Raw genomic sequence first — 21,088 nt, 5'->3', positions numbered from 1 at the left:
CTGGGAATTGAACCTGCAACACTTTGGTTCGCAGCCCGCGCTCAATCCACTGAGCTACGTCAGACAAGGCTATTTTATTTATTTTGATTTTAGAGAGAGGGGTAGGGAGAGATAGAGGGAGAGAAACATTGACTGGTTGGTTGCCTTCCACACACACCCAGACCTGGGACTGAACCTGCAACCCCCGCATGTGCCCTCACTGGGAATCAACCAGCAACCTCGGGGCTGGCGTTTTATTTTTCTTTAAATTTACTTTTTAATTTATTCTCTCATTTCAAAGTAATTCTTGAAATAACTGTCTTATGTGTTAATTATGTATCTGTATCATACACTAAAATAATACATAACCACTAAAATTCTAAATGTTTACCCTAACTCTAAAATCATCTCTTTCATCATTAGCAGTAACACATAACTGGTGGTAACTAACCTGCCGACATCTTAACACAGATGCTTCAAAGGTACTGTTACAATGCAAATAAACTGAAAACGTTTCCATGTTCACATACACCACCCATAAAAAATTCTGAAACTCAATACACGGGTTCACCACACTTTTATTAATAGTACTCAGTAGGAAAAAACAATTCAGATGGCTACTTCTGTTTTTTCTGTTTCTTAGTTCGTCCACTTTTCTTCTGTCCTTTCTTTTTCTTCTTGACAAGAACAGCTTTTTCTCCAACAAATAAACTTTTAGAATGTCCTACATTTTTTGAAGCAAAATTAAATCCCTTCTTAGGTTTACTGGCATTCTTCAAATTGGGATTTGAATTTTGTTTTAGTTTTTCTTTATTAACAGAACGCATGACTCGGAGTTTTCTTCCCATCAGTTCAGAATTATTTAACTTCAGAGCAAGATGAACAGCATCTGTATTCTGCAAAACAAAAATATATATATGTGTGTATATATATGTGTATGTTTATATACATGTATCAGACATAACATGCACAAATATATAAATACACAAGTATATATTTGTATCAGATTATATATATACATATATGTGTATGTGTGTATGCGTGTAAATTCCAACCAGAAACTTATCTGCAAAGAAATGACGACCTTTACTGCACCCCAACAGCCCGCACATGTGGGAGCCCTCCCACTTGCACGTCTGGGAAGCCCGGTCCTGGCGGTCAGCGGCCGTGCCGTGGTCTCCTTTCAGTCACGCTCCCCACACACTTTTCCCCATGACGCACTCAAGCTGCCTTGCCAAGTTATCAGATAAGTCACGGCCCAACAGCCTTCCTTTTTCTCACTGTGAAATGAACTTCCAACTAACTAGTCAGTCATGGGCAACCTTTTACAAATCAATGAGCCCCTTTTGCACAAGGCTCTTTCTGCAGAAGGCCTGATGTTTCAGCTGACTCTGTCTGCTACAGTGCCTGAGGTGTCGGACTACATGCCTTGTGCAGTTTCACTTAGATCCCAAACCCTATCATTCTTTTACTCTAATGAGAACTACTAAAATGCAAACAGCCCTGGATATACATGAGATGTTTTTAGAAGAAGTTTAGAAATTTATCAGGTCACAGAAGACAGGGAACATAGAAATAGATAACTACGACACAGTAATGACAGGGACAGAGGCTGTGGCAGCTTTTCTAAAGCCATCTGATAATACATGTCACAAGTCTTAAGGATGGTCACATATCTTGACTGGTCTGCAACAGCCCGTTGGGATCTATCTTAAAGAAGCAATACAAAAATGCAAGCAAATGTTTGGAGAAAAAACATAATCACTCCTATTTCATTATTACAGAGAAAAATAGAGAGCACTGCAAATGTCTAACATTTGGGAAGCATTAGGGAAAAGACAGTATAAACTATGTTCCATTGTTCAACAGGACATGCTTATACAACAGAAAACGTAAAGCGGGTTGCAAAACTGTATGTTCACAGGTGTAGGTTCAACTCAAACAAAACAAAACAAAACAAAAAAAAACCAAAGGCAGGCGCTGGCTGGCGTAGCTCAGTGGATTGAGCATGGGCTGTGAACCAAAGTGTCGCAGGTTCCATTCCCAGTCAGGGTACATGCCTGGGTTGCAGGCCTCGGCCCCCAGCAACTGAACACTGATGTTTCTCTCTCTCTCTCTCTGTCTCTCTCTCCCTCCCTTCCCTCTCTATAAATAAATTTTTAAAAATCTTAAAAAAAACCCGAAGGCACAAGAAATAATGGAAAGGAAATGCAGTAATGCTGTGATGGAAGAGTAACGAAGGGCCATCAATTGGTATGTATATTCTAACTGTAAGTATATTCCAGGGTCAGGCATGGAACGCTGACTGAGATTCAGAGAACTAAATGGAACCGGTTTCACACAAAGACTAAAACTTTCTTCTACCCGAGTGACACGTCAGTCTCTTCTCCATTTTATGAGGTGGAGGTTCAGAGAGGTGACACCTTTAATGTTCAATATTTAAAAGTCATTCACTGACACTGACATGGACAGTGGGGACTTGGAACATGTTCAGGTGCAGCTACAGTATTCTATTATGGCAGCTTCTGACGTCGGGGACTTGATTGAGGGTGACAGCCCTCCCGGCGCATGTTCTTTTGAAGAACAGTGACAGCACATACCTCGAAGAGCACGTAGCCAAAGCCTCTGCCAACACCTGTCAGCGGGTCTCTCACGATCCTCACTGCCACGATGTTCCCACAGTCCAAAAAGTGGCCCTCAACCGCAGACTCTTCAACTCCTAAAAACACATCCAACCAAAGTGGAAGCAAAGCCTCGGGATCACCTTAGGAAGCTGCAGAGGTTTCATAACACAGCAAGTTACACGGCCCATGAAAATTAGTCAGGTTACATTCCACGAGTCCTAAAGTTACTCTTAAAACAGTTACTGCTCCGTGGTTATTTCCATTAATTTAACAATAAACTGGTACTTTGTTTAAACAAACTTACTATATGGAAGATTCCCCACAAACACTGATCTCTTGTCCCTCTGAAACACAAAGACAGGAAAATCACTCACTGAAACAGACAACGGAGTCATCTCAAGCCCAGCCTCTCCCTCGGCCCATGCACGGGACCTCCCGTGCTGACCACACACCAGGCTCATTTGAGCCCGTCCTCTTCCGTCTTCCCCGCTGGAGTGGGAGTGGGCTTTTGTTTACAGGGAACGAGACCGACACTTGGCAGTGCTCAAGAAGGGGTGCTATGTTTGGGGTGAAGGGCCAGACAGCAATTCTTTCTGGCTTCATGGGCCACGCGCTATTGCGCCTACTCGCCTCTGCCACTGTGCACAGTAACCTAATGGAGTGGCTGAGTGCTAATACGACGGTATTTAAAAGGGCAGCGGGCAAGTGGACTCGGCCCTCATGCTAGGTTTGGGGACTCGGTGCTAGGTCCACAGCCAGGGAGGTCACCAGGCATTCGTCACTGTCCCGCTAGGTTGCTCTGACACCACCAGCGACACACTCCAGGTTTCCGCGGTGGGCTCTTCTAACCATCCTTCGCTCGCTGCACGAGACCATTTCAAAGAGTAGACCTGGTCCCCCAACTCTGCTTGAATCTGTGACACAGCTTCCCGACAAACCCAGGCTCGCCGTGGAGCCCAGGGCCTCAACCTCTCTGCCCACCAGCACTCATTACTGCCCCCGCCCACTCTACCCCGAAACAACCGGGGCCGCAAGCTCTTGCTGTCCCTTGAGCAAATTAAGTTTTGCTCCCCACCATCTCTGCTGTTTTTCCTGCCCGAATATCCTCATCCTCTGGCTCCTTCCCCCACTCCAGGTAACACCGACTCATCTTGCAACACTGATGTAACACCTGTTCTCCTGGAGACCCTCCTTTGTCCCTTCTCGCCGGCACCTTCCTGACTCAAATGCCGCATTCTGAGCATTTGCGGAGAATTCGTCACAGAACAGTAATGCCACAACCAGCCCACCCGCTCTTCACCTTCACCCCGGGACCCGGAGACCTGAGACTACCTTGTTAGCACTGTACGCCTGACGCCCAGCAAAGATTCAAAAACTTAATAAATAAGTGAACTTCCTACGCTGCAGTCTAGGAAATACGGTGCTTGCCCTGGTAATCTCTAACATGCCTGCCAGCCTGACTGTCCATGATAACTTAACTTGATAGGGGGGTGGGGGCTGCGTTCCTAAAGCTAATGTGATTTAATTCCCATCGTTCTAGGGACCAACGCTGTGACCAGAGGGCAAAGGCTGTTCCCTTCTGTGCTTCGCTCAAACTGCCAACTCCATTCCTCTTCAAGCGGAATCGCAGGAGAAAACGATTCCCTCTACAAGACTCTAGCTAAGCTCTTTAAACAACTCACGTCCTGTCGTACTTACAGACGAGGTCTCTGACGCGAGGTCTACTCGAATACGGAATCCGTCGGCAATTTGGGCTCCGTTTCTATATTGCACACACGAAGGAAAAGTGGCTGTTAAAAACGAGCACTGAGTTACTGCAATATTTGGTCTCAAGTGAAACCAAAGGATTAAAGGGTACTCACAAACACTTAAATAACTCTGTCAGACCTCAAAGAGATAAAATTACCTGTTCAATGCTTTAGTAGCAGCTCTTTCATCCTTAAATACAACATAAGCATTGATATTTTTCTGATCGGGGTGAATTTTACGTCTAGACCAAAAACAAGAAAGAAAAAAACAAGACAATGTAAAATTTGTTCATCTCAAAGTTGCCAATATAAAAACAGCCTATTTTCTACTCTTGATCAGCACATATGACAAGAATTCCTGGAGAAAGTTTGATCACTTTCAATAAATGTTTAGTAATTACTCAAAAACAACACGCCACTTATATACTTATACAGACATTGGCCAAAACACAGAACCGGTGCCTTCTTACCAATGCTCACTGTGAAGGAGCAGGGCCCCCCGGGGCACACCGCAGGCTGGAAACCATGCCCTTAGCTGATGCTCTGTATCCACCACACACATGAACAGAATGAAAGGCAACCTGATTTCTCCTTTTTACCGTAAAATAAACACCGCACAAACACACACAGTTTAGCCTGGCCCTGAAGCCTGGCTCTCTGGCGCTCCCTGGTTCCTACTTTCACAGGCGCCACCTTCCTGTGCATCCCGGTGGTTTTCCCCCGAGGGTCTGACCCTAGACACTGTACTTTGGTCTTGTCCACTTTCCCCTTGGAACATCTTCTGAGTCTTGTTTGAGCTACAGGTTCCCCCTTTCTCTGTCTTTATCTTACTGTCTGGAACTTCCCAGGCTGGGACGCTGCTGACTGCAGGCTCACAGTGCACTTCAACACGTGCCTCTGACCTTTGTATTTCTAGCAAATTGGCAGCTGGACACAGAGCCTTGATCAGACTCAGATGTGACCCCTCTGTCAGCACTGCAGGCAGCGTCCTGACAAAAGGAGGCATGTTAGGACCAGTTTTCACTCTTTTTGATTGACTGCAGCCATTGCTCAATACCTAAAATCATTATTAATTCACTAGGTTTGCAAACTGCTGATACAATTTAGATGTGATCAATTAGCAAAAGGGCCTAGTAATGACCCCAGATCCTTCCCTGAAGACATCACCCTATGTTTCGAAGTAACAGAATTACTAATGAACAAATGAGCATCACCAAGAAAGATACTAGAAAATAATGTCAAGGAATGACCCACAGCATTCTGTAATAATATGCTATCTAACGGATTTGTACTGCTAACACCAACTATGATTTATTGAATGCCTAATACAATGTGTGAGACATTTTACAAATCTCATTTAACCCCACATGGCTTTACGGATAAGGATGCTGAGGTTTGGAGAATTACACAGCCACGATTATAAGCTAACGGGTGGCCAACCTCGGACTTAAGCCAAGTCTGGCTGACTCCAGACCTTCTGCTTGTTGCATGCAACACAGTGCTGCTGCCAACACCCGAAACCAGCGTATCCCAGCACAACTCTAGTGTCTTCATGGTTGGCTCACTCCCAAATTCCTAAGTCGAAACCCATTCAGTGACCAGTATGATGGCAACAGGAGGTGCGTTTTTGCAAGATGTTTAGGTCATGAAGGTGAGGTCCTCATAAATAGGATTAGTGCTCTTATAATAGAGACCCCACGGGCTCTGGGACGCTTCAGCCATGTGTGGACACGGCCAGAAGAGCTGGCCCTCACCACAACGCAACCTGCTGCACCCTGACCTCAGACTTCCCAGCCTCCAATGCCGAAAAAACAAGTTTCTGTTGTTTACAGGCCACCCAGTCTGTGACATTTTGTTATGGCAGCCTCAAAAACTAAGACAAACCCCAAGACAACATAAATAGAAAGTAACATTTTAAAAAACCCTAATTGTAGTGTACTCTGTTACTCTGTGAGAAATGACCTCCTTGGCGCAGGGACTACAAAGCGAGAGCTTGTGGCTCTGCCCCTGCGTCACAGCAAGAACAGGTCTGTGTGAAGCATGATGGAGAAGGCTGCACTTATGACATGCAGACACGCAGGTGTTCATGACACACAGAGCTCTCCTTCTACCCCGGAGGGAGAGAGCCAGGAGGAGCATAACTCCTGCCTGCCGTAAGGAAGAAGAAGCCAGTAAGCTACGGCATCATGACTTGTGTTGAGTCAGCAGAGAGCAGAAGGGGAAGCTGACTGCCTGGAAACAAGCAAGGACAGGCCCATCTGGGGAGGACAGGCCCATCTGGGGAGGACAGGCCCGTCTGGGGAGGACAGGCCCATCTGGGGAGCACTGGCTCACAGGCTGGGCCCCAGACAAGCCCAGGTGGGCCGGAAAGGTTCCAGCTACTATTTTACAGAAATCTTAAGTCAAAGTGCAGGCTGGGCCTACATGGAACCCCTGGAGGCCGCTGACAGAGGATGGGTGCCCACTCATCTGCTCCCCTGGGGTCTGCAGGAAAGACTGAGGGCAGGGAGGAGCCCAAGAACATCCATGGGGGAGGGGCACAAACCTGGAGAACAGGTGGGCCAAAGGTGGTGTGTGGCAGACTCAAAGCCCCGCCAAGACTCTGCTCCCCAAGAGGGGAGGCAGCTAAGCTGCTGGGGCGGGAGCAGCAAACTCTCCACCCCACCTCACCTCTTACCCCCAGCACAGGGAAGACCCCTTGCGGCCAGAGGGAGGGAGGCCTCCTGCCACCTGGCAAGATCCACCGAAGGCATAAGGCAGAGTTTGGCAGCCAAAGGAAGGAGAGCCCATCAGGCCCAGGTGTGATTCCCAGAAACAGAGAACCTGCACCAGAGGCTGGGCCACTGCTGCACCAGCCTCCAAACAGCGCCCTCTGGACTGCACCTTCAACCCCACTGAAAACTCGTGCCCTTTAAAAAAAAGAAAACACCCTTAAAAAGGCTAGCCACAGACTAGGGCAAACACCCAAAACATACATATCAGAAAAAGGTTTTGTATCCAATATACACAAAGAACTCTTTACACCTCAGTAATAAGACAAACAAGCCACTAAAAAATAGGCAAAATTTATGAACCAAAGGCATTTCACCAAAGGATTGCCAAATAAGCACATGAAAAGATGTTTAACATCTTCAGTCTTTAGCAAAATACTAACTAGAGCCACAACAACAAACTTCTAGAATGGCTAAAACGAATGCCCGCCAACGCCAAGTGCTGCTGAGGCTATGAAGCAGGCAGAGTTTCCCGACTCTGCTGGTGGGACCGTAAAATGGTACATAATTTTAAGGTAAAATAATTTGCATTCTTAGAAAGTTAGGATACACCCATCATCAGACCCAGCAAGTACCTCCCAGAAGAACTGCAGGTACTTCTTCAGTAGAAATGACCTAGTTTTGCTACCTTTATTCATGACAGCCAAACGCTGGGAATAACCTGAATGTCTATCACCTGGCACAGGTCACACTGAGCAGCCAGCAAGATGGACGGACCTCGAACCATCACTCTGGGCAAGAGGAGTCAGACAAGAGCACATCCTGGATGGTAAGTCCACCACACAAAATTCTAGAAAATGCAAACCAGCATACAGACAGGAAGCAACTCGGTGGTCACTGGGGACAGGGTGGGGTGGTGATGACACTTGGGGTGATCGCGTATTCAGGATCTTGATGGTAGCAATGATTTCACAAGTGCGTACAAATGAAAAATCACAAAGCTGTAGGCTTCAAGTCTGTGCGATTTACTGAAGGTAAATTATACCATAAGGAAAAAGGTTTAAACTTTTTTTTGACTATATGAAAAAGCAAAAAAAATTTTACATGGCAAAATTCCCCATAAGCCGACCAAAACAGCAAATGAAAATAGGATCTTTGTAGCTGAAATCAGAAAGGACATGTTCTGTGAACACCCCACAGATCAGTAAGAGCAGCAGTGCGGCGGGTCCCAGGAGCTCGGGTGGCAGCGACCATGCAGCTGCCGTCTCTAAGGTGCCCAGCACACGCCCAGCCCGCCACTCCCACACTGCCCAAGAGGATTTCAACCCCCCTTTTTTTTTAAATCTCATGGCACACATAAACTAATTACTAAAATTCTGCAACACAGTAAAAAATAGTTTTTGTAGCCCTGGCTGGTGTAGCTCAGTGGACTGAGCTCGGGCTGCGAACCAAAGCATCGCAGGTTCGATTCCCAGTCAGGGCACATGCCTGGGTTGCAGGCCAGGTCCCCAGTGGGGGCCATGTGAGAGGCAACCACACATTGATTCTCTCTCTCTTTCTCCCTCCCTTCCCTTCTAAAAATAAATAAATGAATAAAATCTTTAAAAAAATTAGTTTCTGCTAATCTGACCAGAAGGAAAAAAACAGGTATAGCACTGGCTGGCATGGCTCAGTGGGTTGAGCATCAGCCTGTGAAACACGGGGTCGCTGGTGTGGTTCCCCGTCGGGGCCTGGGTTACAGGCCAAGTCCCTGGTTGTAGGCATGTGGGAGGCAACTGATCGGTGTTTCTCTTTTGATCGATGTTTCTCTTTCTCCCTCCCTTCCATTCTCACTAAAAATAAATAAATAAAATGACAAAAAGGCATCATTAAAATAAATTGTTAAAAAGTCTAGTTTTCCCAGTAATTTTGTCGATGTGCCATGAAACATTAATAATTTGACTATGCAGTGTACATGCTATTAAATTATTAACAAGTGGGACAGTCACATTACAGAGTATCAATATCTGAAGATATTGGCATTTGATATTCTATTAAGAAAAATCTGCCTCCAAATTTTAAGCTGGAAAGTCATGGGAATAACTGTTCAGAAGAGAATCATAACTACATGACTCTTTAGGTTTTGGTACGTATGCTAAGAATTGTGTACAAATAGAAATGCCTGTCTACTTATCCTCCAAACAACTAACAAACTCTCAATTATGAAAGACAAAATAAGAAGCCATTCAAAGAAAAAAATGTGTAAATGAGAGCAACAAGTCAGGTGAAAGGAAGCACCGATGATTTGAATGCAATGACATAAGAGAAATACAAGTAAAAAGTACCACTTTCACCTACCAGGGTGCCACGATTAAAGAGCTCAAAAACGTACTGTTGGTAAAGGTGTGGGAGTGTTGGTAGGTTACCATCTCTGCAGGAGAGCACTCAGAACTACGAAGGCAGCCCTGGCCCACTGGCTCAGTTGGTTGGCGCACCGTCCCAGGCACCGAAAGGTCACAGGTTCCATCCCCGGTCTGAGCACACAGCTAGGTTGTGGGTTCAGTCAGTCTGGCACTAAATCCACTGAGCCATACCAGCCAGGGCTTACACTACTATATTTTATCTAACATAATGATTTCTATATATAAATCTAATGTGTATAAATCTAATGTGTAATTTATACACCTCTGCTTGTAAAATCCATCATTTCATGTACCAGTAACAAAGAAAAGAGCCCTGGTTGGTGCGGCTCAGTGAATTGAGAGCCAGCCTGTGAACCAAAGGGTCACTAGTTTGATTCCCAGTCAGGGCACCTGCCTGGGTTGTGGGCCAGGTTCCCAGTAGGGGGCACAAAAAGAGGCAACCACACACTGATGTTTCTTTCCCTCTCTTTTTCCCTTCCCCTCTCTCTAAAAGTAAATAAAAATCTTATTAAGGAAAAAAAAGAAAGAAAACATAACCAAGACTGGGAGACTAATGGAAAACCCTGCATAAAACTGCAGTTAAATTAAAAATATAGATTGTATGCCTTAAACTTACATGTTATATACCAATTTTATTTCAATTAAAAAAAATGAAAAATAAAGGGAGAGGAAGGAAACCTGCATGTCTCACCCTTGGGCCCAGGTGGGACGGAGGGCAGGGAAGGTTCCCTGAGAACCTGAAGCACCAGCCACACCACCAGGCTGGTCTCCAAACACTCACACAGAGAACTAAGAGAGGTCCTGGCGGGGGGCGGTCCCCCCAGGGGGCCACTGGAAACAATCAGGAATTCTTCTGGAATTCCTGGGCAGCCAACAGCAACCAAATGGGGCAACCCTGATTTTATGAAGCATCTTAATTTCAAAAATGTTACAATTGGGGAAAATGTGTAACTTACAACTGATGAAATATGACATGATTTATACTAAAATATTTGGGCGCACAATTTTCTTATGCTCTTCAACACTACAGCTAATTAAACATCCTTGAAGTTCCTCATGGCACCTCGTCTAGCAGATTGTTTTACGACACTTCCTGTGACCCTACAATTCACGTTAAGGCTTAAACACAAACACTGGACAAATTTAAGTGCTATGACGGACGTAGGAGATAGGAAAGCATGACGCACTGTCCAAATACAAAAACCTGCGAAGCAAAGAAATGATCTCTATTTTAACCCAAATGGAAGAGAGTTTAAAAGTACTCCCTTTCTCTAATTATAAACTTACTTGATTACAGCCAACTTTTTGGACATAGTTCCCTCTGCTGGAATCTTTTAAAAGGAAAAAAAAAAGTATTAAAAAATTCATTATTTGAAATAGTACTTCAAATTAGTTACATTTTAACTAACTAAATTCTAAATACCTGGCTGATATAATGTGACTGAACGCATTCTAGGGAAACACTGGCTCAGAAACACTTGTGCTGTGACATTCGTGTGGGCGGGGGGGTTGGGGGGGCAGTGGAAGGCAGGTGTCACAGGAAGGAGAAGTCCTTTAGGACATTTAGTTGACAGGGGCATGTTGGATAACGTGAGGTTAACAGCAGGTAGGGACCATAACAGACCTCCGCAGCTACTCTGACAAGAGGTAATGAGAACTCGGATGGAAAGAGGAATGAATGACTCATCTTGCGAAGAAACCACAGCTGAAAAAGAGGCAGGTATGCCCTGCCCAAGAAGCTCAGTTGGTCAGAGCACCATCCTGATACGCCCAAGTTATGGGTTTGATCCCTGGTCAGGGCACATACAAGAAGCAACCAATAAATGCATAAATAAGTGGAAAAACAAATTGATATTTCCTTCTCAAATCAATAAATTAATCTGGGTGGGATGAAGAGTCAAGGGCAATGACAAGGCAGCTTGGTGGCATTAAATCATATAGAAATTCAGTAAGCAGCAAAGGCCAGATGGGGAAAGCACAGGGATCCCGGCAAGACACCCAAGTGCATCTGATGTGGGGAAGTGGGACTCAGAAGGGCAGAAAAAACACATGTGATAAAAGTAAGGAAAAAACACCATGATAAGAATTCTGGAAACTGTGCTTACAGCCTTGGGAAACGTCTACTTTTAGAGACGGGGGCAGTTTTGCCCCCTGGGCCACGTGGCAATGTCTGGAGATGTTTTTGGTTGTTACAGCTGGGGTGGGCAGGGTGCTGCTAGGTGTCCTGTAATGCACAGGACAGCCGCCGGCAGCAAAGAATCATTGGCACAATGGTAACAGTGCCACGGCTGAAAAAGCCCATGTCAGAGAGCCACGTGAGAAACAGTTCGAGACGAGGAATAACATTTCCTGGGTTCTAACACACATTAATTGCATTTAAAAGATACGATGATGCTCATTTCAGGCTCCAAGAAACAGGGCTCCTACGGGTCTCCAGAGTGCTCCCTTGGTGAAGTCAGATACCACTTACTTGTGCAGTGTTAACACTGAACTGACTTCTTAAAACATACTTCGTCTTTCTAGGTTCAGAGGGTAGGTACTGTGCACAGCAGCCACACAAAGGCCCACAGTGAAAGCCTACGATCCCATAAATGCTGTTCAGGAAGTATTAACTTTCCTGCCTACTCCCCTGATGTGGCAAACGCAAGCCACCCGTCCGCCCTGCAGAATACAGCGTTGGTCTGAGTTACAAGGGTATTGTTTACTGTGTAGACTCACTAAATTATTTAACAAAGATGAGAGTCAGCAACAAATGCTACGAGCAACTCTTATCTTGATGGAAAAGGTTCAAGTCAAGTGCTTATCCACCTCACTAATACCACCATGGTAATGAGTCTGATGTAAATGCAGTATGTCTCAAGATTATGCAATTTTATTTATGTATTTATTTTTATTTTAATTGTTGTTCAAGTACAGTTTTCTGCCTTTTAGTCCCATCCCAGCCCACCCCACGTAGGATTATGCAGTTTTAAGGGGAAAGAAGACATACCACAGAACGAAATCGTACAGATTCTATTGGTCCATACTCTTTAAAAAACGACTTCAGTTTCTAAAATAAAAAATATGTATATACTTTAGTTTATTTTCAGAACATCAAATAAGTGTTACAAAAAGTAATCAAGTACAACTGTCTGACACTCTTTCCCTGCCAGGCTTTATTTTAAGAACATTTCAGAAAAAGCAGGTGACATTCAAGTTGGAAGACAAATTTTACTGAAACTTAGCGAAAAAGAAAATGCAACAGAAGTTCATGTTACTATTCACGAGGTACACAACATTTTAGTGTTCCAATCTTTGGTAATCTTTACCACATGTTAAACTAAGATTATAAATTCTATAGATTCTTTTATTTTCTCACATAGGCTTAAACTAGAAATTAATTCTAATGTTCACACCACCAGGAGAAATTCCCCAGAGGTCTGGAATTAGGACCATGGGACTGAAGAGAAAGATCTGGTGTGAATTTTACACACTGTTCTTAACGACTGGCTCAGGATGTTTAGAATACATGTTCCGCAGCTAGAAGTACAATCGATTCTAATTTGTAAGTAATATTTTGAACGTGCAAAGCACCACACACACACTCCCTTCCCTGAAGCCTGTTATAATCTAACAAGAAGATCAATAACCAAAACTATTCTACGAATATGTTCTGTTCTATAATAATCACACATTGAATGCAAGGAGATAATGGTGTAAGAAGGAGAGGGATAAACCAGGAAGTCAGTTTTTTTTTGTACTGCTTTGTTTTTAAAGAAGTGGAACTTAAATTGTCCTTCAAAAGATGAGCAGGGCCCTGGCCAAGTAACTCAACTGGTTAGAACGTCATCCCAAAACGCCGAGGTGGTGGGTTCGATCTCCAGTCAGGGCACGTACAAGAAGCAACCAATGAATGCACAAATAAGTGAGTAAGTGGAACAACAAATCAATGCCTCCTTCTCTTTCAAAAATAAATTTTTTTAAAAATTTAAAGAACATTAAAAATAAAAAAGGAGCAGGATTTTGACATAAGACAATGCCAATGGCGTGACTGTCACAAGAACTCACAGAAAGGAAAGGGCACGTTTTGGTTTAGTGAGCCCCACATAATGGAGGAAACCTTGGACACATTCATTCAGTTACACAATAAACGTTGATTGAGCCTCTACTATGTGTGGGGAACTGTTTCAAGTGCCAGAAAAAGACAGCGAAGGAAAGAGATCAACACCCCTGCACCTACTGGCATGTGACAGAAGGTAAGTCTGGGTCACCGAACTCAAATAAGACTTGCAGAACATACATGCATGACCCATGGACACGGACAACGGGTGGGGGGAGGGCTGGGAGGAGGTGAGCCAAGGGGAAAAAAGTGGGGACAACTGTAATAGCATTATCAATAGTAAAGAAAAATGAAAATTAAATAAATGAATAAAATAAGATTTGCAAAAGCCTGAATGAGGGCAGTGACTATGGGCACGGAATGGAGGAGTGGATAATAGAAGCAATGTGCAGAATGATTTATGTAGTCATTTTTTAAAATTTAAAAAAAAAAAAGGCTTTATTTATTTATTTATTTTTTTAGAGAGAGGAGAAGGGAGAGAGAAAGAGAGGGAGAGGAACATCAATCAGTTGCCTCTCGCCCCAACCGGGGACTGGGCCTGCAACCCAGACAAGTGTCCTGACCGGGAGTCCAACAGGCGACCTCTCGCTTTGTGGAACAACACTCAACCAACTGAGCCACACCAGTAAGGCCTGCCGCAGTCATTTATAATGAAGGTAGATACCAGTGACTTACTGTGTGCTTACTCAATAAAGGAACAGTAAACAAAGCTACGAGTTATTACCTTCTCTGAATCCTTATAGCATTCAGACTACACACTCACCTTCTTATTACATGTGACGGGCAAATTCCCCACAAACACAGTTCTCTCATTCTTTAACCTCTCTTCTTCTGGGTTGATTGGAATTTTCTTCCTTTGACTGACAGCTGGGTGATCTACATCATCAAGTACTTTTGCATCTGCTACTTGAACACCAGGCTGAGACATTTTCCTTTTCTGCCCTTGTTTCTGGTGAGTTTCTTCTTCTAAATCAGCACTTGCTAAAGCATTTTCTCTTTTTAAGGCAAAAAAAGAAGAAAAAGGTGGAAGGGAAGAAATGAGTCATGAAAGTCAGGCCCAGTATTTGACAAAGCACAGTGATTAGAAAAATACTTCCTATTTCTGGCTTTCCTCAGTATCAACATACCATTTGCCAATATATCTAAATTTTAAAAGTAGTGTTATCAAAAGGAAACTAGTATCTTTAGAAAACGCAACAGTCAGAAAAAGTGAAGCTCCATTTTTGAAGACATGTTACAACTGCCAAGTAACAGCAGAACAACAAAAATTTGTTTAAACAAAAGTGGGTTTAGATAATGTTCTCAGAGTTTAGTTGATACTATCTCAATGCTTAATTCCATTCTCTTCTCAGGAACTCTAGGAGTACTGCAGCACCCCCTAGGGGTCTATAAAGGTCAATATGCCTGCAAAGCACCTTATAAAAGCAATCTGGCCACCAGGAAAAATTCTGCTTGTCAAAAGTAAGTCCTGAAATGGCTAATACAATATACAGTCTTGGGGCACATAGATAAAACGAGGTCTGAGCATCAGTCCAACAAGAAAACTGATCCGGAATCTTAAGGAGTGCAGGGAGAGAACAGGGAGTAGGAGTCATTCATTCTTTTAGTATCTCCTGGGTTCCTACTAGTTCTAGCCTCTGCCAGTAGAGACCATCAAAGTCCTTTCGGAAGTCCAGTCTCTGAAGAAATAAGGAAAGTTCATGATAAAATGGTAACATCTATAATATGTGGTATAGAAACCCTGAAACATAAAAAAGCCCTGGTTGGTGTGGCTCAGTGGACTGAGCACCAGCCTATGAACCGAAAGGTCGAAGGTTCGATTCCCTGTCAGGGCACATGCTCGGGTTGCAGGCCAGGTCCTGATGTGAGGCAATTGATCGATGCACATCTTTCTCTCACACATCAGTGTTTCTCTCCCTCCTTTTCTCTTCCTTCCTCTCTCTCCCTAAACATAAATAAAAATAAAATCTTAAAAAAAAAAGAAAAGAAACGAGAGAAACAAGACCCCTCAGAGGAGAGGCAGCACCTCCCACACAGTCAGTCCTCAGCAAATACTGATGACTGCTTCTCTGCTAAAGCCTGAGCTCCACCACGGAGAGGTCCGCCGCATCAGCGTTTTGCTCGCTGTGGTGTGCAAAAGCACCCAGCAGGAGTGCAAGGAACTGAGAGAGAGAACAATAAGGTGGGAACCAGGTCTACAGGACTGTGCCTACCGAGGATGGGCAGCCACTGAAGACTTCAAAAATGCCCGAACAGGATCACGTGGGCCGCAGAGTAGATGACTGGGAAGAGGAGGAGGCTGGACCAGGGAGACCAGCAAGGAGACAGTTATAACTGCATGTAGCTGAGAAGACAACAGACCAGCCAGAGCAAGGGAGGAGGCGGAGAGGGGAAGCCAGATTTAAAAGATAATTAAAAGACAACATCCTCAGGACTGGGCCACTGGTTAGACTTTCAGGGAAAAGCAGGAGTGTAAGATGACTCCCAAGCCCCTGGCTCAGGCAACTGGGAGGCTGGTGGTCTCACCCACGCAGAGCACAGGCTTGATGAGGACAATGAGGTCAGTGTGAGGACTTCTGACATGAAGGTGTGCGTGGAACACACCGGCACTGGGTGGCAAACAGACACACAGGTTTAGAGATCAGGAGCAAGGTCAGAATGGTGGCTCCTGGGCACAAATGACATGGGCCAGAATGAAGAGTGAAAAAGGGTCATGATACAACAGCCAACAGAATCCTGAGGAAAATCACTATTTAAGAAGCAGTAAGAACTTCCGGCCAAGATGGAGGCATAAGTAGACACACTGTGCCTCCTAGAACAACCAAAAGAAGGACAACAACAATTTAAAAACTGCCAGAAAATTGAACTGTATGGAAGTCCGACAGCCAAGGAGTTAAAGAAGAAACATTCATCCAGAGGGGTAAGAGGGGCAGAGTCAGGCAGCCAGCTGGAGAGGACTCATGCCAAGGTGGTGGCTGGCGACCCGGGTGGTCCCACATTTGTGCACAGATAAACCAGGTGAAACTGGGGGGCAGGACTGACGGTACAACCCAGGGTCCCAGCTTGGGGAAATAAGCCTCAAACCACTGACTGAAAACATCGGTGGGGGTTGGGAGTGGAAGTTCCGGAATAAACTCCCAGCCTCACAGGAGAGTTCGTTGAAGAGATCCACAGGGTCCTAGAACGTTCACAAGACCACCCACATGGAAATCTGCACCAGAAGGGCCCAATTTGCTTGCAGGAAGTGGGGGAAGTAACTGAAATCCAGTAGAGAGTGGAGCAAGCACCACTGTTCCCTCTTAGACCCCTTCCCCACATAGAGTGTTACAAGGCAGTCACTTGGGTTGCCCCGTCCTGTGAACACCTAAGGCTCTGCCCCTCACTACCTAACAGACACATCAAGACAAAAAAATGGCCCAAACAAAAGAACAGATCAAAGCTCCAGAAATATTACAACTAAGAGACAAAGAGATAGCCAACTTATCAGATGCACAGTTCAAAGCACTGGTAATCAGGATGCTCACAGAATTGGTTGATTTTGGTCACAAATTACATGAAAAAATGAAGGCTATGCTAAGTGAAATAAAGGAAAATGTACAGGCAACCAATAGTGATGGGAAGGAAACTGGGACTCAGATTAATGGAGTGGACCAGGAGGAAGAAACAACCAAACAGAAAAGAATGAAGAAATAAGAATTCAAAAAAATAAGGAGAGGCTTAGGAACCTCCAGGACATCTTTAAACGTTCCAACATCTGAATTATAGGGGTACCAGAAGGAGAAGAGGAAGAGCAGCAAGTGGAAAACTATTTGAACAAATAATAAAGGGGAACTCCCCCAATCTGACAAAGGAAATAGACTTCTAGGAAGTCCAGGAAGCTCAGAGAGTCCCAGAGAAGTTGGACCCAAGGAGGAACACACCAAGGCACATCATCATTACATTAGCCAAGGTAAAAATGAAGGAGAGAATCCTAGAAACAGCAAGAGATAAGGGGACAGTAACCTACAAAGGAGTTCCCATCAGACTGTCAGCTGATTTCTCAAAAGAGACCTTACAGGCAAGAAGGGGCCGGCAAGAAGCATTCCAAGTCATGAAGGGCAAGGACCTACATCCAAGATTGCTCTACCCAGCAAAGCTTTCATTTAGAATGGAAGGACAGATCAAGTGCTACCCAGATAAGGTCAAGTTAAAGGAGTTCATCATCACCAAACCCTTATTATATGAAATGTTAAAGGGATTTAGCTAAGAAAAAGAAGATAAAAAATATGTATAGTAAAATGACAGCAAACTCACAATTATTAACAACCACACCTAAAGCAAAAACAAAAGCAAACTAAGCAAACAACTAGAAGAGGACCAGAACCACAGAAATGGAGATCACATGGAGGGTTATCCACAGGGGAGTGGGCTGGGGAAAGGGGGGGAAACAGTGCAGAGAATAAGTAGCATAGATGGTAGGTAGAAAATAGGAGGAGGGTAAGAATAGTATAGGAAATGTTGAAGCCAAAGAACTTATATGTATGACCCACGGACATGAACTAAAGAGGGGGGATATGGGTGGGAGGGGGTGTGCAGGGTGGAGGGGAGTAAAGGGGAGAAAATAGGACAACTGTAATAGCATAACCAATAAAATGTATTTTTTTAAAAGCAGCAGTCAAAAGTAAAGTTACCAAAAATAACACTGAAAAGTAACAGACAAAAAGACAATCATAAGAGGCTGCTATGAAAGAAACCAACAGCTTTGAAAAGAAAAGCAGCCATGTAAAGTGTAACAGAGAAGCCCTGTCCAGGTAGCTCCATTGGCTGGAGCATCATCCCAGTGCCCCAGGGTCATGGTTCGATCCCCAGTCAGGGCACATACAGGAATCAACCAATGAATGCTTAAATGGGCGAAACAGCAAATCAGTGTTTCTCTCTCTGTAAAGTCAATAAATTTTAAAAAATTCTCTTAATGAAACAGAGAAACCTTGTAAGACAAAGTCTGTACTGCCTATTAAATACGACAAGTAGGTCAGGATGGCTTCAGTGAGCACTGTTTCAGAAATATGGTCAGACCCTATAAAAACAAACACAACGGCCAGACTGCAAACACCTGAAAGGGAAAACAGACGAAGACAAGGGAGAGAGCACACACGCAGACTTCTTCTGACAGCCTGACTATGGAGGGAAGGGCAGAGGCAACAGTGCCAAACAAAGACACGTGACTGCAGACTAAGGATTTTGTTCGGCTGGATTTCTTTTTTTTTTTTTTTTGATGAGATTTTTAAGTACATTTATATGGTGGGCAGATCAAAGAGAAAGGTATGAGCTAGACACAGCACAGGTGACTGATCAACCTTGGACAAGGTGGAAGACACTCTTCTGAGAAAAGGGGGAAGAAATTAAGGACATGCACAGATATACTAAGTAGGAGAATAAAAAGGAGTAGTTTTAAAACCCTTAGCAACTAGTAGCTTCCAGAATGGGCAAAGACCACCTGCTGAGAGAGAACAGAGAAGTAAGAGGCCTCACAGACCTAAGAAGAAAGTTAACTGGGAACCTGTGTTGGTACTATTTGGATCCTGATTCAAATAAACTGTCAAAAAGAACAACATCTAAGCAAATGAGGGGAATGTGCTCCCTGAAGAAGTTTAAGAAGACCAACCCATCTTTTATAAAGATGCTGAAATATTTATAGATGAAACGTAAGTCTTTGGTTTGCTTCCACATAAGGAGGGGATATACATGGGCGAAGACGACTGACCCAGTATTCCTAACTGCTGTTGATCCGTACATGGAGATAATTATCTTTTCAAGTTTTGAATACAGATGAGGTTTCCCATACTATAAATTTTGTTAAAATTAGAACTATGAAACGAGAAAAAAAAATTAAGATGGCTATTGCAGGTTTAAAAATCTCAGTTTCTTTACCATCTAAATGCTTTAACCAACTAAGAGGGAAATTTACCAACCTGTAGGCCAATTGTTTGTCTGCATCAGAAAGTTTCTTCACCTTCGCCTTTTTTGCAGGTTCTTGCAAAAGTGGCCTTGGAATCTGGGATGCACTTTCTTCCTTCTCATCCCGCTTCCTTTTCTTGGTGGTTTCCTTTTAAAAGTGTGAAGTTACATGTGAGATCGCATCCTGTTTTGATAATTAGTCGCCTAAAGTAGCATCCTCTCTCTTTCACAGACAGGCCCAGGGACGAAAGGGCAAGAAGTCATCCTCTCCACCCCGCCTTCGAACCAGGCCCTCCCAGCCGTACTCTCGTGATAAAGCTATTCGGACGGGTCATTGGGCACACAACCCGGTGACTTACAGGAGGCACGGGCACGTAAAGGGGTTGGAGCTGCGACTCTCCGCTGCTGAAGAGCGCCGCCAGCCGACCGGTGCCGCCTCCAGAGCGCCGCCCGCTGCGGGCCAAGCTGTCGGCCACCTGTCCCACCAGGTAGTCAGCCTTCGCAGGCCTCCCGCCGCCGCCGCCGCCGTCCGGGCTCCGCCCAGAGACCGACGCCTGAGGTTCCGCGACACCGCGGCGCCGGTCACCCGCCCGAGCCACTCGCCCCGCCGCGGCACTCTCCTCTTTCCTCCTTTTGTCCTTCCCCTTTAGGGCCATCCTCACCCTGAGGCCTCCGGTAAATGCAGCACAGAGGCCCGCACTTCCGCGTCCCGGCAACTTCCGCCGAGAACCACGTTGCTTCCGCCGAGGCGGGCCGAGCGCGGGAATTACGTTCTTCCCGGTTCTGTTCGACGGAAACCTAGTCTTGGGGAATGAGGGGTCTCCCAGGAGTAGCCGAGGTCCTCAGTATGAATGACAATCAGTCAGACCGGGTCTGGAGGGGTCAGTCCCAGCAGGTGGAGAGCACGCTGGAAACCCCGAAATTGTTGGAGAGGAAGGCGGTTGCAGGGATGAGGGTAACACAGTGTTAACTGGCGAATGGGTGTGAAGGGTACACGGACTTCGTTCTACTCGTGCAACTTTTTTGAAATTGGACATTATTTCAAAATAAAGTTAAAAATAGTTGGAGACCATCACTCTAACCTGCCATTCTACTGGGAAAAGTAGGTGTTTTGACAATCTAAACTTTTTCTTCTAGCTTCACAGATTCATCTCCTTCCAAACCCTTATATTCTAGCTTTTTCTGTTCTTTCCATTTTTCCTTTTCCCCGTTATTCCTTCTCCCCAACTTGCCCTCTTACTCTTTACCCCCTCATTTCCACCTGCAAAATTGTACCCATCCTTCAAAGACCAGCTTAGCTACCATCTCATTACAAAAATTTCTGGGCATTTATAATATATGAACATATTTTTCCAAGCCTCAAGTATTTATTTGCATTAATGTTACTCAAAGTGTCTCTAGATGTAAATAAGTCTTATTCATCCCATATTCTCTATCCCTATATGCTATATCTAGTGAATATTTCATAAGTTGACTTTTAGGTAATAAAAGATAAATTTTGGGTTGGCCATAAACGTTCATTTAATTTTTTCTGTAAGATGGCTCTAGTAGCGCTTAGTTGTCTTTAACTTCATTTAAAACATTTTGT

At 44.5% G+C, this 21,088-nt stretch overlaps 1 protein-coding gene across 1 annotated transcript; it reads right to left on the bottom strand.

Annotated features, from left to right (window-relative positions):
* Window positions 1-539: 539 nt before the first annotated feature.
* Window positions 540-20,228, bottom strand: RBM34 (RNA binding motif protein 34). Its single transcript, XM_028531215.2, has 10 exons — window positions 19,860-20,228; window positions 19,515-19,648; window positions 14,327-14,558; window positions 12,454-12,513; window positions 10,752-10,795; window positions 4,510-4,593; window positions 4,302-4,365; window positions 2,908-2,947; window positions 2,580-2,698; window positions 540-875 (listed from the first exon to the last, which is right to left on the bottom strand). The coding sequence occupies exons 1-10, from the start codon at window positions 20,154-20,156 to the stop codon at window positions 597-599; spliced, it is 1,353 nt and encodes a 450-aa protein (XP_028387016.1). The 5' UTR covers window positions 20,157-20,228; the 3' UTR covers window positions 540-596.
* Between the last annotated feature and the right edge of the window lie 860 nt (window positions 20,229-21,088).

Source organism: Phyllostomus discolor, chromosome 15 (genome assembly GCF_004126475.2).
Source record: "Phyllostomus discolor isolate MPI-MPIP mPhyDis1 chromosome 15, mPhyDis1.pri.v3, whole genome shotgun sequence".
Classification (NCBI taxonomy): Eukaryota; Metazoa; Chordata; class Mammalia; order Chiroptera; family Phyllostomidae; genus Phyllostomus; species Phyllostomus discolor.
This window is presented reverse-complemented; position numbering and strand designations above follow the sequence as displayed.

Bases quoted from the DNA above. Each gene is read 5' to 3' on its own strand.
- RBM34 (XM_028531215.2), bottom strand. From the start codon at position 20,156: ATGGCCCTAAAGGGGAAGGACAAAAGGAGGAAAGAGGAGAGTGCCGCG. The intron at 4,594-10,751 runs GTAAGTTTATAA...TTTTTGGTCTAG, and splicing joins AAAAAGTTGGCTGTAATCAA to ACGTAAAATTCACCCCGATC. The intron at 2,699-2,907 runs GTAAGTTTGTTT...ATGTGTTTTTAG, and splicing joins TGTGGGGAATCTTCCATATA to GAGTTGAAGAGTCTGCGGTT.